This window comes from Orcinus orca, chromosome 6 (genome assembly GCF_937001465.1).
Source record: "Orcinus orca chromosome 6, mOrcOrc1.1, whole genome shotgun sequence".
In the NCBI taxonomy this organism is placed as follows: Eukaryota; Metazoa; Chordata; class Mammalia; order Artiodactyla; family Delphinidae; genus Orcinus; species Orcinus orca.
Window position 1 is genome coordinate 99126780 of NC_064564.1, and position 17333 is coordinate 99144112.

At 42.4% G+C, this 17333-nt stretch overlaps 1 protein-coding gene across 2 annotated transcripts in view; it reads left to right on the plus strand.

Moving 5' to 3' along the window:
- UGCG (UDP-glucose ceramide glucosyltransferase) overlaps nt 1–4309 on the plus strand; it is a 36500-nt gene extending 32191 nt beyond the window's left edge. For both annotated transcript variants that reach the window (XM_004269335.3, XM_049710982.1), the window contains 3 exons: nt 424–510; nt 1002–1191; nt 1669–4309. In XM_004269335.3, coding sequence (XP_004269383.1) covers nt 424–510; nt 1002–1191; nt 1669–1839 — 448 coding nt within the window. In that variant the 3' untranslated portion in view covers nt 1840–4309. The remainder of the gene's footprint in view (nt 1–423; nt 511–1001; nt 1192–1668) is intronic.
- Nucleotides 4310–17333: the final 13024 nt, after the last annotated feature.

The following is a 17333-nucleotide window of genomic DNA, read 5'->3' on the forward strand; positions in this document are numbered from 1 at the left end:
CCTATCTTACCCCTTGCTCCTTCCATCTCCCCACTGGTAACCACTAGTTCTCTAAGTCTGTGAGTCTTTTCTTTTTTGTTTAGTCATTCATTTGTTTTAGTTTTTAGATTCCACATATAAGTGATAACAGACTGTTTGTCTTTCTCTGTCTCACTTATTTCACTAAGCATAATACCCTCTAGGTCCATGCACATTGTTGCAAATAACAGGATTTCATTCTTTTTTTATGACTGAGTAATATTCTAGTGTGTGTGTGTGTGTATGTGTGTGTGTATGTGTGTGTGTGTGTGTGTGTGTGTACTTCCATATCTTGGCTACTGAAATAACGCTTCTTACTCTTTATAGGGATGAATAAATGCATAATCAGTCATGCTTGCATGTGTTCATCATCATAGCTCATTTTATAATTGTCTTAATTTTCAGAGGTTGGAGGTTTGCCATGTCCACTCAAGTTGCAATGCAAAACTCTGGCTCGTATTCAATTTCTCAGTTTCAATCCAGAATGATCAGGTAAATCAGCTGGATTTCTTCTTTTTATACTTTATTAAAAGAAAAGGGGAAGGGAGAGTAATTTTTACATGGTTTTAACAAAAAAACTAAAAGTCAGATTTTGTTTATTTCCAGAAAAGAGAGGTTAACTTCCTTATTAAAATAAATTTAACGTCTAAATATATTTTCTTTCCTTTGTAACACTGAAAGCTTTCAAAAAAGAGATGTTGAGACTTTGAATTTTTTATGCCAATCTCTATTTTCTAACTTTCTACCCTTTGAATTTTATGATCTTTTATTCATCAGAGTATAGGCCATACAAATGAATTGATAGACTCTTTTCTTTGAGATACTAAATAAAAATAGAAAAGAGATTCATTAAATACTCTTTAAAGTTTATATAAAAGGCTTTTATATAACAGGATAAAATGCTGATCATTTTGAGAAAAATTGATTAGTCTTGTAACCAGGCTGTTGTTTAAAGAAAATCCCTTTTTGTTTGTTTGTTTAAGGTGGACCAAATTGCGAATTAACATGCTTCCTGCAACAATAATTTGTGAGCCAATTTCAGAATGCTTTGTTGCCAGTTTAATTATTGGATGGGCAGCCCACCATGTATTCAGATGGGATATTATGGTATTTTTCATGTGTCATTGCCTGGCATGGTTTATATTTGACTACATTCAACTCAGGGGTGTCCAGGTATGTGGATAGGCTTGGGAAAGTTGGCAATCATTTGGTGGAACTAAAACACTTTTGATTTAGAAGAAGTTGAAGAAAATCTATCTGAGCCATCTTCAGCCTCCCAGTGAAGGTTAAAATCAGGTTTAAGCGTTACTTTCCTTAGTGGAATGTGGACACAACATGGAACTTGATTTTCAACTTTCAGCTGGTTATACAATCACTTTTATTAAGGCTCCAAAAAAAAAAAAAAAAAAAGAATGATGTTAAGCAAATCAACAAGTCTTCAAACTAAGAATATGTTAGGATAGCAGTTATTTTAATGCTGCTTTTCTTCCTAATTAACATTTCCTTAACCAATATAGCATGACAGTTGAATTATCTTAAGAAGCAGACTTGACTTTATATAGTGTATTTAAAAGAGTGAAATTGAAGAATTTCATTTTTTAAACTGTGTCTTCAGTCTGACAGTCCATAATTTATTTTTTTAATTCCTAGGGTGGCACACTGTGTTTTTCAAAACTTGATTATGCTGTAGCTTGGTTCATCCGTGAATCCATGACGATATACATTTTTTTGTCGGCATTATGGGACCCAACGATAAGCTGGAGAACTGGTCGCTACAGACTACGCTGTGGAGGCACAGCCGAGGAAATCCTAGATGTCTAACTACAGCTTTGTGACTGTACATAAGGAAAAAAAGAGGATTATAAATTATGTTTATATAAACGCTTTTAAAAAATCTACCTTCAGTAGTTTTATCACATGTATGTTTTGGTATCTGTTCTCTAATTTATTTTGCATGGCACTTGTATCTGTGAAAAGGAAAGAAAAGAAAAAAAAACACATCTGTAGTCTTGGCCAAATGGTTATACTTTATTTTGTGGAAGTAGAGAATCAAGAGAATTGGTTCTAGGAACCTGGGTTCGGTTTTTGTTGTTGGTTGTTTGTTTACTTTTTAAAAATACATAAATAAATAAATCTATCTATCTATATATGAATGTTCTGCAACAAACACTATGACAGTATCCTTCAGTAGAGAAAGTTTCTTATTGGTGAGTACACTCATTTAGAATATGTATGGGATGGCAACAGCTTTGTTTGGGGGGCTCGAAAAGACCAGAAGGTGCAATCCCTTTTCATGTCTAAAGTGAAAGGTTTAATGCAGTGAACTGCCTGCAGTGAGGTACTAACTGAGAAACTTTTTCATGCTTTATGCCTACCTCTTGTAGTCGTTGCAGAGGAAATATAAACTGTAATATGGTAGCTAGGCCTTGCAAAAACAAATGGAAAAACTTTAAAAATAATAATAACAAAAGAGCTGGAGTCTAGTATTTATATGAATCTGTGAGAAATATTTTTTCGGTCTCACCGCAACGAACCAAAAGTGGTTGAGTTTGGTTTTTAATTGTAGCCATGTCTTGAAGGCATCTTTTTGACCAACTCTTGTTGGTTCTGTCTTGAACCATTGTTAATCACTGTGCTGGTAAGTCTTTCCTTCCCTGCTCCTCACCTGACCCATCCCATCTTTCCTTAACTTTTTGCAGGGGGTGGGGTGGGGGGTTTGTTTTAGTGTGAATGGATGTTTTGATAGTTGTGACGAAAAATGCATTTCAGACACATCTCACAATGAGCTATTTTCTTACACGGTCTGTCTTATTGTTAAAAAAGAATGTAATTTCATGATACAGGTATTTAATATCTTTTTTAAGTAAATAAATATTCTAGCCATCAATAAATAAATTGCAGTAGAGTATTAAGAGGGGACAGGATGAGTTTTACTCTTAAAATTAATCAGTATCCAACTAGGTCTGTGTGTGTGTGTGTGTGTGTGTGTGTGTGTGTGTGTGTGTGTTTTGTTTTGTTTTGTTTTTTAATTTACTATTACTGTTAGTCTAGTCTTATTTAAATTGGATTTTTGTATTCCAGTTTGTATGACAAAACAGACTAGAGCAGTTCTGGTTGTAAATGCATGCTGTATTTCACTCTTCTCTCCCCATGATGCCGCTAAACTCGCTTGTCAGGTTGTGCTTAACTTGTGGTGAGCTGGACTTGTTTTTGTTTAAAAGAAAAAAAAGGAATAGGCAGAAATGTAAGGGACAGTGCATAAGCCTTTCATTTTTCTTTTCTTTTTTTTTTTTGTAGTGGACATTTTGCTCTTTCTTCAGGATTGGATGGCATGTTGTCCATATGAATGCCTGCTGCAGGGCTGACACTGGCAATATGGCAGCTTCAAACTCTTAAGTTACTGCGATTTCCATGTCAAAGCATAATGTGTCACATATTAGCAATAACTACATATTTATAAAAAATGGACACTTTTTCACTGAGCCAATTTCATTTAATTGTCTAATGAGTATATACATGGTTTAAATTGCAGTATATCTGTAAATGTGTGTATACTGAGTGTACACAGTATATACAAGCTTTCTCTGGGCCAAACTCTTTCATTCAGTTTTTCCGTTTTGTTTTGTTTTGTTTGCCTTATGATGAATTTGTTTGAAGGGCATTTTCTTCATGAACAAAGGCTTTGATGCATATTCCTTTCTACGTGAAACGGGGGTCGTATTGTTCCCTGAGGAAAGTTGCATAGTGAAAACCAGTCTAGTTGTGACCCACTCTGTTTATTTTTTTAAGTCAGTATCATGCAAGCTGAATTTTGCTGACTGTGTTTGTAATTTGTTGGTTTGTTTAACGAAGTTTGGTTGATGCCATCCTTTGCACTGCTGAAGTGAAATCTTGCTTATTCCTTAGCTTTTTGCTGATCTCGGTATGGGCAGTGTAACGACAAAACCCAAATGGCTGGACAGACTTCTTGTGTTTGTAAATATAAAAAATGACTGTTCTGTATATGTGTGTTTTTAATGTGGTAGTGGAGTATTTCCTTCCAGAGAAGCTTCACTTAACCAGACAGAGTGACTCTTTGTTTAGCAAGTTTAGAGCAATGATAAAATGGCAAGAAATAATACAAATGTTATTATAATGATGAAGAAAGCATCACAGCAGAACTGTAGGAGTCCAAGTTTAATAAACTGTCTAAAAAAAAAACACTAAGTGTCTAGAATATACCATGTTTATTATTTAAAATCATTGTCTTAAGTTTTTTGTTCAAAAAATAAAAATTTGAATACAATCAAAACATTAGCAATAATGTATTTTTGTTTCTTGTCTTTTATATTTTTATAAATAATCTAACATGTTCCACCATTCACAGCAGAATTATTTGAAGAATTCTGTAGTGTTAATTTTGAAATCTTCCCTCTACCCGTGCTACAGGTGAGATGTATAACTTAAAAGTCAGGCTTTTCTGTATTGGTTGCATGTTAGAATCACCAGTAGAACTTAAAAAAAAATACAGATGCCTGGGCCCTGCCTGCAGAGTCTGGTTTAATTATTCTGGGTGGAGACTCTTTGCTCTGTGCAAGCAGGTTTGAGAAGCTCTGGCCCATTATAACATTTAGAAAGGACTCAGTCGTCCTTTAGTCCCCTCTCGCCTGCGCTTACAACCTGAACTCAGCCTTTGAGATCTTACCACCCCAATGGCGAGGAAAGGCAGATCCAAGGAAAGGAAAGGAATGGCTTTGCTGCTGGACATCTAACAGAGAAACAGACTACGTGTCATCCCACACACTGTCCAGGGTCAGGCTCCTCCCAAGCTTAGAGGCACCCCCAGGCCTGTTTTACCACCAGCCCGTGAGAGAAGAATGATCCTATGGAGAGCTCGTCCCAGGGGAGAAAGACTCCAGAAGGGGTTTGGCTGTGGCCTGCCAGGGGCCCCACTCCTAGCACCTTGACCCAGTAAACAAGCTCATTCCTCCTGGTTTGTAAAGTATGCTTCTAACACTAACATTTAAGAAACGATCAACAAAAAGTTGGTGTAAGTCTTTTAGAGTTTTATAGCTAGGCAAACTTTGAAAAGCCCTTGCCCTTATTTTAGAGTGAAAAGCTGAGACACCCACTGTGAAAGCTGTGGGCACAGAGGGTAGGTGGACAGTTGTCGGCTGAGCTGGGTGTAGCCCCTGCATCTATCAGGTCCCAGCATCATCGGTCACTCCACTAGATCCTGTTGTTTAAAATTCTGCCTACAACAGCTTTAAAACTCAGTATATAAACCTTAAAATTTTTTAAAAAGCCATAATTTCAATAACCATCTATATTCCAACTCTTAACATTGTTTTAGAGAACCAGATTCAAACCTCCCAAACAGGAATAATTATAAAGCTAGTTTAAGGTAAATGCTTTACATATATTATTTGATAGATAAGATTAGTACATACCACAAGACTGTTAATGTTTATGAAAATAGTTAAGACATTTCCTTCTCATGTTTAGTAGGATATAGTGTTTGGATTATTTATTCATTTCAAGTTATAGTTTATGACTACACCAACTTCTTTTTGTTGGAAAGGAAACAAACATTGCAAAATGGTGAGCAGTTATCCCTGCAGAGCTGCAAGGAATGCGTTTGAGTAATTTGCCTTAAAAATACTAATATCTGGGGGCTTCCCTGGTGGTGCAGTGGTTGAGAGTTCGCCTGCCGATGCAGGGGATGCGGGTTCATGCCCCGGTCCGGGAAGATCCCACGTGCCGCGGAGCGGCTGGGCCCATGAGCCATGGCCGCTGAGCCTGCCCATCCAGAGCCTGTGCTCCACAACGGGAGAGGCCATAACAGTGAGAGGCCTGCGTACTGGAAAAAAAACCAAAAAAAACCAAAAAACCTAATATATGCAAGATACCTTACAATCACTATCTCCACATTTTCTAAAAACAAATAAAAATGTATAACTTTAACAGTTTCCTAAGCAGCTACTTGCCTAAGAACCAAAATATGCTAAACACTTAACACGACCCCTGCCCTGTCCTGGGAGAGATTGGCAGAGACTGTGGGTAGTGTCATGTGCTCTGCTGTTTAGTCGATTCATCATTAAGACATCCGTGCTAACAGCATGGACTTGTAATTAAACAATTTAAGGATATCATTTCTTTATACCAGGACTGGAAGTATCTGTTCTGCCCCCACTGCTGCCTCCACACCTCTCATTGCCACCTTGTTTCCATTGTTTTCTTACCCTTGTCATCAGCCCTGGAACCTCCGTCATCTTCCCTCATGGCTGACCAACACCAGGCCAGTGGAAGGAACATAGGCAGGATATTAGAGAATTATGCAGACCATTGACAGGCTGCTCTGGAGCACGGAAAAGAGTAGGCTTGGAAGTGGAGACTTGGGAGTCCTTTCCATAGACGTGATAGTTGAAGACAATGAATGTGATAACCAAAGATAGAGTGTCAATGGACGAGAATCTTGGGGACCTATTTAGACATACAATGGGAGAAAAGCATCCAGGGAAAGAGGCTGCCAATGTGGAGTCAGACAGCCTTCTGGTAGCTATGGGATTTAGGGCAGTTTACTTCATCTTTCTGAGCCTACGTTTATTAACCATGTGGAAATGGGGAGCTAATGCATATAAAGTGATGGTTAGCTCCTCTCCCCTTTCAAAGAAGAAGTAGTGAAACGAGTGCCACGGGTGCCTTAGAGAGGTTTCAAGAAGGAAATGGTCAGGGGGGTCATGGACGAAAAGGAATGATGGCTGGTGAGTTCAGGAGCAGACATACTTCCTGCAGGGGCACCAATGTTGTTGGATTTCAGGCCATTGTGAATCGTCGCATAATGATAGGTGAAGTGTCAGCATGTGAGAACATAGCTTCTTTATGGATGGTCTGTCTTGTTTTACATTATACTCTCTTCAGGGAAAGAGAAAAGGGTGGGATGTTCAGATAGAGCCAGAAATCGCTCCTGACCCTGAGAGTAACCATTGTGCCAAAAAAAGTTGTAAGAATGGCTGCTCTGGGAATTCCCTGGCGGGCTGGTGGTTAGGACTCCATGATTTCAATACTGAGGGCCTGGGTTCAATCCCTGGTTGGGGAACTAAGGTCCTGCAAGCTGTGTGGCATGGCCACAAAAAACCCAAAAACAAAAAACATGGCTGTTCAGTAGAGTGGAAGGAGCAGAAGTCAGATTATTGGGATTTAAGGAGCATGTGAGGAAGAAATGAAAGCTATGGGCACAGATATTTGGAAATTGCAACAGTGAAGTATTGATACATGCCACAACACAACCTTGGAAACATTATGCTAAGTAAAAGAAGTCAGATACAAAAGGCTACATACTGTATGATTCCACTTGTATGCAATGTCCAGAGTAGGCAAATCCATGGGGACAGGAAGTAGATTAGTAGTTGCCAGAGGCTGGAGGATGGGAGGAAAGAGGACTCCTAACAGATTCAGGGTTTCTTTTTGGAATGATGGAAGTGTTTTGCAATTAGATAGTGACGATTGTTGCACAACAACAAAACAAACAAGAAAGCACCTCTGAATTGTACATTTTAAAAGGCAAATCTTACGGTATGGGAATTATATCTCAATTTTTTAAATAAAGAAAAAATAAAAGTCACTGTTAATGTATTATTTCCTTCCAGTGTGCTGACACGTATTGCCGAAATGTTTCAAGAGAGGTTGTGTGTAAATGCTCGTTACTTGGCATTCTTGCTAGAACTCGGGACTGCCATTTTCTAAATCTTTTTAAATTTGACAGATGAAAATATTGTACCTCATCGTCTAATTTATAGATTTTTAAGTGACTGGTTATGATTGAGTATTCTTTATGTATGATTTTTAGCCACTGAAATTTCTTCCACTTCTTAACCTTATTTACCTGAGAGTCTTAAGGCTTTCCTATTGCTTATTACACACCTCTTTTCTTTTTAACCATATGAAACAATTTACATTGCCAACCAGAACACACGGCTAAAATCTTTGCCTTTCGGATGTTTCCCCAAGGCAAGATGGGGCAGGCATGGAAATAATTGATTAACATTTGTGCAACTAAATGGCCCGCACAGGTGTCCAGATCAAAGATCAGTTTTCCCAAATGTTATTTCCCTCCCTCTTTTAGCACAAAACCCTTTTCAGTTCTGAAGTAACATTATTTTCAGAGTCTACATATATTTACATTTCTGAAGTAAGGCTTACTTAAAGCTTTTGGGTGTGAGCCATGGCCGCTGAGCCTGCGCGTCCGGAGCCTGTGCTCCGCAATGGGAGAGGCCACAACAGTGAGAGGCCCGCGTACCGCAAAAAAAAATAAAAATAAAAAAAGCTTTTGGGTACTGTTTTTCCAATACATTTCTGAACTTTATTTGCTAGTATTTTATGAAATATTTTCTAGGCTGTAGAGTGAGGTTATGCTAACTACATAGTCAATTGGCCTTTTATTTTTTTTCTTTTATAATCTATGCTCTAGAAAAAAAATTTATTTAGCTAGGAATTATCTGTTCCTTGAAAGCTTGAAAGAATTTATCCTTAAAACTTTAGGGGCCTGGCACTTCAATAACATTTTCAGTTTATTTCATTGGTAATAGTTCATACTTTCTACATTTTTTTAAAAGTCAGTTTTAGTCAGTTACACCATAGGGATGCACGTAGCATTTTCATAATTCTTTTTTTTTTTTTTTTTTTTCCCATAATTCTTTACAAACTTTTTCTGGCCAGATATGCTGTTGTCCAGGAGGTTTGCGGCCCCTGTGCCAGTTGAACTTGGGCCTCTGTGATCTGAGAGCTGAGTGACAGGCAAAGCCATCATCGCTCCTGTGACACCAGTATCCTTTTAATATGAAGAAAAGCTGACTGACCTAGTTACTCTTCCTCTTAAAAAGCTTGAATGGCTTGGTGTGACCTTCAGGATAAAGCTCAAGTTTTTCTCACGCAGAGGCCATTCAAGTTAGGTCCCTGCCAATCCCTCCAGTCTTGTCCCTTGCCACTTGCCTAGCCCATTCATATAAACTCTCCTGGTAGTAAACTTCCTGTAGCTTCCCTGACATCTGCCCTTTCCTGCTCTGGGCCTTTGTTCTGCTCTGCTTCCTCATCAGGGTCCCCCAACTCCGCTAACTAACCCCCCACCCTGACCTTGGGACTCAGAAGCCAACTCCTCCATGACTTATCTAACTGTGGGTTAGGTACCGCCCCCCCTCCCCCACCCTGTGTCTGTGCCTCCATAACCTCACCCCTCACTTAATGCTCATTATTTTTTTTTTTTTTTTTTTTGGTATGCGGGCCTCTCACTGTTGTGGCCTCTCCCGTTGCGGAGCACAGGCTCCGGACGCGCAGGCTCAGTGGCCATGGCTCACGGGCCTAGCCGCTCCGTGGCATGTGGGATCTTCCCAGACCGGGGCACGAACCCGTGTCCCCTGCATCGGCAGGCAGACTCTCAACCACTGCGCCACCAGGGAAGCCCAACGCTCATTATTTTAATTGACCTTTCAGTTGTTTGTCTTCATCATTAGATTGGGAATGCCACAGCAAGGAGGGTCAGTAATATCCGACTTTGTGTCCCAAGCACCCAGGTTACGACCTGACACCGAAGTCCATTATGTTGAAGGAATTAATGAATAAATAAGGATAAGTATGCCTTGATCATGAATCTTATGCCTATAGTAATCACACAACAGTTAGGAATGCAGACTGTGGAGCCAGACTGCTTGCATCCACTTGTTGGCATCACCACTTGCTCCCTGTACCTCTCGGTGGACACCAGCGTTACCTCCTTTTCAGGTTGATCTGAGAATTAAAGGAGATAATATATATGCAAAGGCACATTCTCAATAAAAACTTTGTGTTAGTATCATAAGGATCTCCAGTGTTAGGCTGTGGTCACTAAGTAAAAACGAAAGTTTCGCTACCCAGTCGACAAAGTAGCTCTTCTTTCCTTCAAGGCTCGAGGAAGAGAATTGTTCACAATCTAATGCAGAGGGTTGCATGAGCTTTTCTAGGACAACTGACCCTCAGCCCTTGATGGTTCAGAGTGAATATTCTAGCATTCAAGGAGAAAATCAATCTGATTAATTTGAATTATTATAAATAGTGCTAGTGTAGCCCATATAATACTGTCCAGAATGTTAGCACCAATGGACTGAGCTGCAAGGCATGGCAGGCAGTTACAAGACTTCAGGACACAGGCCTGCATTCCTGCGAGAATATCCATGAAATCCCAAGGCTGAGAGAACCTGGCGTTTACGGCAGGGCATTGCACATGCTCTGTGGAATGAGTTGCACCCACGACGTGGGCAACACTCAAGGAATTTTACCCAGCTGGAATGTTCCCAGCTATCATTCTTTTAATGGACAACTGGTTTTGTATAATTCAGAGGCAGTCTCCCAGGTGTTTGCTGACTTGGGGCACTCAGAGCAGTGAGTGTCGGGGGCTAGAACTGGCCATCTGAAAGGGAATTTTCTTCCACAAGGCTGTATAGCTTCCATGGCTCCCAGACTGCAGTATGAAAACAAATTATTTAAAATGCCAACCACAGGGCCCTACTCCCCTGAGATGAAGTCGAGAACTCTCAGCCTGTATAAGCTCTCCTGAGATTCTGATGCGCGCACCTTCCAGTACACTTTGAGGAACATTTCAGTGGAGGTCTATCACTTGGGGATGCACTTTATGGAAGTCAAGGACAATGGAGCAGAGGAGGGTGGTGGCCTTGGGCAGAGGAAGGTTGAGACTCTGCTCTTAGGGCCTCATTTCGTCGATCTCTAGGTGAAGTGGCTGTGATATTGTGGTTTATGATAAGAAACATATATTTGGTCTTCATCCCCATTCCTGGCACAAAGCTCCTAAAACCCTTAACCTTCCCTAAGGGATGAGAGCCGCAAAGGTGTCTTTTGTTATGTGAATGAGGTGACTTTTGGACCACATCTAAGATGGGGACTGGTTGCCAGGAGAACCAACCCTGTGATTAGAGGGTTGGCACTTTTAGCTCCACCCCTCCCACCCCGACATCCGGGGTTGGGAGAGGGGCTGGAGGTTGAATCAATTACCAATAGACAATGATGTAATCAATTGTGTCTTTGTATTGAAGCCTCTATAAAAACCCGAAAAGACAGAGTTCGAAGACCTTCCTGGTGGATGAACACATGGAGATCTGGAGAGAAGGGCAGGCCTGGAGAGGGCATGGAAGCTCCACACCCCTTCCCCATACCTTGCCCTATGCGTCTCTTCCATCTGCCTGTTCCTTTTCTAATAAGCTAGTAATCAAGTAAGTAAAATGTTTCTCTGAGTTCTAAGAGCTGTTCTAGCAAATTAACTGAACCCAAGGAGGGGGTCGTGAGAGCCTCCCATCTATAGCCAGTAGGTCAGAGGCACAGGTGACAACCTGGACTCACAATTGGTGTCTGAAGAGGGGGCTGGGCAGTATTATAGGACTGAGTCCTTAACCTGTGGGATCTGATGCTATCTCCAGGTAGATAGTATCAGAATTGAGTTGAATTTTTGGACACCTAGCTGGTGTCCCGAGCATTGCTGGGCAGTGTGGGAAGAAACCTCCCCCTCCACACGTTGGAATTGTGATCCGGAACCAGACTGTGGCCCAGTAGGAGTGTAGTCCCCAGAGGTTGCCAGGACACCCAGGAGTCTGCAAGGCGGGCCATTCGAAACAGCAGATGTTGATTGGCAAACAAGAGGTCTGGTAACGAAAGAGACAGGAACAAAGGAAAACTAGTTGAAAAGTTAACAAAGTTTTCCATTCAAACATCTTTTCCTGGGCTTCCCTGGTGGTGTAGTGGTTGACAGTCCGCCTGCCGTTGCAGGGGACGCGGGTTCGTGCCCGGGTCCGGGAAGATCCCACATGCCGTGCAGCGGCTGGGCCCGTGAGCCATGGCCGCTGAGCCTGCGCGTCCAGAGCCTGTGCTCCGCAACGGGAGAGGCCACAGCAGTGAGAGGCCCGCATACCGCAAAAAACATCTTTTCCTTAGAAACTGCAGTATTTTTTCTTTTTAAAAAATTAAAGTATAGTTGATTTACAATGCTGTGTTAATTACTGCTGTATAGCAAACTGACTCAGTTATACATATATACACATTTTTTTATATTCTTTTCCATTATGGTTTAATCAAAGGATATTGAATATAGTTCCCTGTGCTATACAGTAGGACCTCGTTGTTTATCCATTCTATATATACCAGTTTGCATATGCTAATCCCAAACTCCCAATTCATCTATCTCCCACACCCTCCCCCTTGGCAACCACCAGTCTATTCTCTATGTCCCTGATTCTGAGAAACTGCAGATTTTGAACTTATCACCAGTGTAACCGGAATTTAAAATGTTTACTTTGTTTTCATGGACCAGCCCAGGGGGAAAAATGTGGTGGAGGAGTAACATTGCTGTATCTAATGAGGTTGAACCAGAGCTGCCAAGGGAATGTAGGAAGCAGTCTCTGGCCTTCAGAGTCCCACTGATTTGGGCCAGAAGTGCTGCCCTTGCCCATCCTTAGGGAATTCTGGGAAAATGACAACCTGTGCAGTCACTCCTCATCTCAGCCCCTCCCATCTAGGACAAGTCAGGCATCAAATGAAGAGTCCAGACACAGCTAAGAGCTTATTGTTTGACACCCAGGGGTGAGGATCCCGATCTGGCTGCCTTACCTCCTCTTCCTTGCAGTAACCATCTCTGGGGGAAACGGAGGTGATTCCACTGATGCCAGGAGCGCTAGAAGGGAGGTTTAGCTTTCTTACATCTGAGAACAATGACCTCTCCCCACAACCTAAATCCTAAACTGAAAAGTCCCAGTACTGCTGGCCCACGTTACAGTGGCAATCAGTCCACTCTGCTTGAGGGATTCCAGCAGCTGAGTTGCCAAATGATCAGGCAAATGGACTACAAACAAAGGGAACATGTCATTTTTAGGGAAGAGCCCAAACTGAATGGCCAGAAGACGTGGGCAATAGAGGCAGAATTCATGGGAGACACAGAAGCGAAATTCAATTAAAACATAATGAGGGAAAAACCATAATGAGAACTTTTGAGAAGATAGAATTAGAGCATAAAAAATGAAATTATGCAACTAAGGAGCACGATTTCTAAATTGAGATTCAATGCAGAAATGAAAGAGAATGATAGTTTCTGAAAACTAAATTAGTATTTGGGTTGGGTGTAGGGGGTTGTCCCAATAACCCAAAGCAAAAGAAAACAAAGCATACTAACTACTAAGAAAAATGCACAAATACAACACATAGAGGACCAATTAGGCAGAGACTTAGTCTAATAATAGGAGTCCCAGAAGGAGAAAGGAGAAGATAGAAGAAAACTAAAGAAAGACTTGACTATTTACATTTAATGGACTCCCCTGGTCCCAGGTGGGTTTAATGAAAAGACACACTCACACAAAGAAGTATCCCGGTGAATGTTCTGAGCTTCAAGGATTAATTTAACCCTCATCAGCCAGAAAGAACAAGTTATTGACCAAAAAAAGAGAGAGGCCATCAGCAATACTGGAGGCGCTTGAGAGACAAAGGTGTGATATCTATAGGCTATTTGGGGGGGAAAGAGGATTATGATCTGAAGATCTTATATCCAGTCAAATCATTATACGAGAGCAAAAAGAAGGCATTTTTTAACACACAGTGCCTTGGAAAATCTACACCCCTGTACTCTGAGGAAATTTGTCAAGAAAGTTCTCAAGAAAATAACCCCAAACAAAAACCTCTGCATGGAAGATGACAAAAAATACAGGAAAATGGTGGCGAACCTTGTATTAGTCATAATCTAAATGGACAGTGCTAGTGTGATATGGAATAATAAGAATTTTTTGAATAACGTAAGACCTACTCTAGGGGAAATTTCCATAGCCTTAGCTAAAATTCTTTTCTCTCAAAACCTAGGAGCAGGGATGTGAAAGGAGAAAATGGAGAAGTAAAAATGGTTCAAAGTTTTATTTAGGTTTGTGAGTCTTGAAGGAGGGGGTGCAGTGCACAAAAATACAACTTGAACTTGCCTCTTAGACACGAAAAGTCCTTTGTTCTTTTCTTCTTTATTTATTTTTGGCTGCGTTGGGTCTTCCTTGCTGTGCACGGGCTTTCTCTAGTTACGGCGAGTTGGGGCTACTCTTCCTTGTGGTGTGCAGGCTTCTCATTGCTGTGGCTTCTCTTGTTGCAGAGCACAGGCTCTAAGTGAGTGGGCTTCAGTAGTTGTGGCTCACAGGCTCTAGAGCGCAGGCTCAGTAGTTGTGGCGCATGGGCTTAGTTGCCCCGCAGCATGTGGGATCTTCCCGGACCAGGGCTTGACCCCGTGTCCCCTGCATTGGCAGGCGGATTCTTCATTGTTGAGCCACCAGGGAAGTCCCCAAAGTCCTTTGTTCTTTCACTGAGGATTTCTTACTAGCAGTAGTATCTCTCTCTCTCTCTCTCTCTAACCTAGCTGTCTCCTTTCTTTACCTTCTCAGCGCCTCGTCTTTTTTTTCTCCCTACCCATATTCATCTCACTCTTCACACAGGCCAAATTAACTACAGATTTCAGACTTAGCTCCAGGATCACCTGTGCACAGCCAAAATCCATCAAGACGCTCAGCTGAGCAAAAGGAACAATTTCTCCTTTAGTGATGAAAAGGCCTAGCAGAAAATTTGTGATTACGGTCTTTCTGTGGACAGCATCCACCCTCATTCGAAGGCTTTGCATTTTTAAAGAACATTTCTCCCCATCTGCTCCAGAGTCCTGTAAGAAGTTCAGTGTCAGCTTTTGGTGAAAAGCTGTAGGGTTGAGAATAGGGGTAAGGATGGAGGTGGGGACAATGAGATGAGGATGGAGAGGTCGGCAAGGATGCAGCCTGCTGAGCCTTGAGAGCCTAGTTAAAGAGTTTGGGCTTTACCCTGAAGGCAGAGTGGAGCCATTAAAGGTTTTGTGTGTTAGAAAGATATCCCTGGGACTTCCCTGGTGGTCCAGTGGTTAAGACTTCTCCTTCTCCACCCCCGGAGGTGTGGGTTTGATCTGTGGCTGGGGAGCTAGGATTCCACATGCCTTGCGGCCAAAAAGCCAAAACGTAGAACAGAAGCAAAGTTTTAACAAATTCAGTAAAGGCTTTAAAAATGGTCTGCATCAAAAAGAAAGAAAGATATCCCTGGCTGCTGTGTGGAGATGAATGAGCCTGTAGAGAGAATGAACTTGAAGGTAGAGAAGCCAGCAGGAAAGTTGTTGCTCTAATCCCAGTGAGGAATTCTGTTTATTTACAGAAATCCTATCTACCCCTGTGACCTAAGTGTGGGTGGAAACTTTTGTTTTTTTCCTTTTGTACAGGTCAGATGGGAATGTACCACTTGTAAGCTGCCTAGTTTCTGCAGTGAGAATCCATCTTTGTTTCATACCAACCCTAAGTCTGCCTTTACGAGGGTCTTACCCCCCCGCTCCAAAGGTCCCAGGAGGCTGACACCCAAGACAAGTCCATGTCAGGATCACAGCCATTTCATCTGACTTCCCACCTTTACCTGAGCTCTCCCGGACATCATTCTCCAATTGCTTCTGCGTATGACTGGCTCTCAGTGCTACTGGCTGTATCTCCCCATCCAGTCTCCTACTCACTCTTGAATATGATGACCAACTTGGCATTCCCTGCTGCCTCCTAATATTCAAAGTTTGATTCTACAGCATGTTAAATTCAAACCTCCGTTAAATTCAGAGCTTCATCAGGTCTAGGGCAAAAGTTAGGGCAGTGACTAGAAAGAAGTAGGTGCCAAGCACTGACCTGGGGGTATCCCACATCCCCACTGAGCCTCTCTTGGCTGCAGGTCCAGCTCAGAGTATCCCACATCCCCACTGAGCCTCTCTTGGCTGCAGGTCCAGCTCCTCCTTCCCCCAACTATCTGCCCCTTGCTCTCCCCCCTCCCCCTCCCCTTCCTCCTCCCCTTTCCCCTCCCCCTCCCCTCCCCTCCCCTCCCCCTCCCCTCCCCTCCCCTCCCCCTCCCCTCCTCCTCCCCTTTCCCCTCCTCCTCCTCCTCTCCTGTCTGGGAGCCCACAGAGACCTTGCTATAGGGATTTACCTTGCAAAAGGGAGCCAGTTCTCTCCATGCCCCATCCTTTCACCATCTCTGATTGTCTCCAGACTTACAATGAGAATTGTAGCCTAGCCTGTGCCCAGGGACCCAGAACCCGGAATAAGGCTAAGATATAAAAAGACTTTAAGTCTTTCCTAATTTATCAGCAAAACCCTGGAGAATGTATGCGAGATTAAGGGTTTGGCCAAGGAAAGAGAGACATAAACAAAGATTAGGCTACATTTTTCGATCTGATATTCTTTCCAGAGATTGTTGGATGAAAATGGTAGCTCCAGCAGCTGGAGTGAGTCTAACTGTTTTTCCTCAGTTGGCAGACTTCAAACTGACTCAAAGATGGACAACACCAAATAAAGCCAAGAAGTCAGGAATTCCTGGATATAATAAAGAGGGATGAATAAAAAGACTTCGGAAGACAGGAATCTGGGCATGGATTTACCATGGGTGATTCAGCCCTCCTCGCAATAAAGATCAAGAATATATAGTCAGGGTTTCCCTGGTGGCGCAGTGGTTGAGAGTCCGCCTGCCGATGCAGGGGACGTGCTCCGGTCCGGGAGGATCCCACATGCCGCGGAGTGGCTGGGCCCGTGAGCCATGGCCGCTGGGCCTGCGCGTCCGGAGCCTGTGCTCTGCAACGGGAGAGGACACAACAGTGAGAGGCCGGCGTACCGCAAAAAAAAAAAAAAAAAAAAAAAAAGAATATACAGTCATCCCTCAGTATCCAAGGGGGGATGGCTTCCAAGACGCCCCCACCCCCACCTCCCCAGGCCCTGTGAGTACCAAAATCTGCAGATGCTCAAACCCCTTATATGAAATGGCATCGTACAGTCGGCCCTCTGTGTCCGTGGATGCAGAACCCATATACGGAGCCCCCTGTACTCATATCACCAAACCATTGAAAAATACTTTGGTTCAGAAGACCTAGAAACTTTGAAAAGCACATGTAGGCCAAGGATGCAGATGGGAGGAGCTACCTGTGCTGAAATTGTCTCCTTGATTCCGACAATGGTAATAGGATGAGGGCAGGACACTTAAGCAAGGCCAGACATCAGACTTAACACTCCGAGGCATGGTGTGTATAATTAGCATAATTGGCAAAGGTGCTACTGTGGTAATCTGATTGGTCTGACTCTTTGACTGTAGCCAATTAACTAAACGGAAGATCCAGAAGTGAAACAGAGGCAGCCAACCACGAGGTTCTACTTAATTTAGGAACCACTCCTCCACCTGCCACCCCTCCACCAAAAAACCAGTCTGGTGGAAAGAGACCTTACTTGGGCTGCTGCAATAGAGAA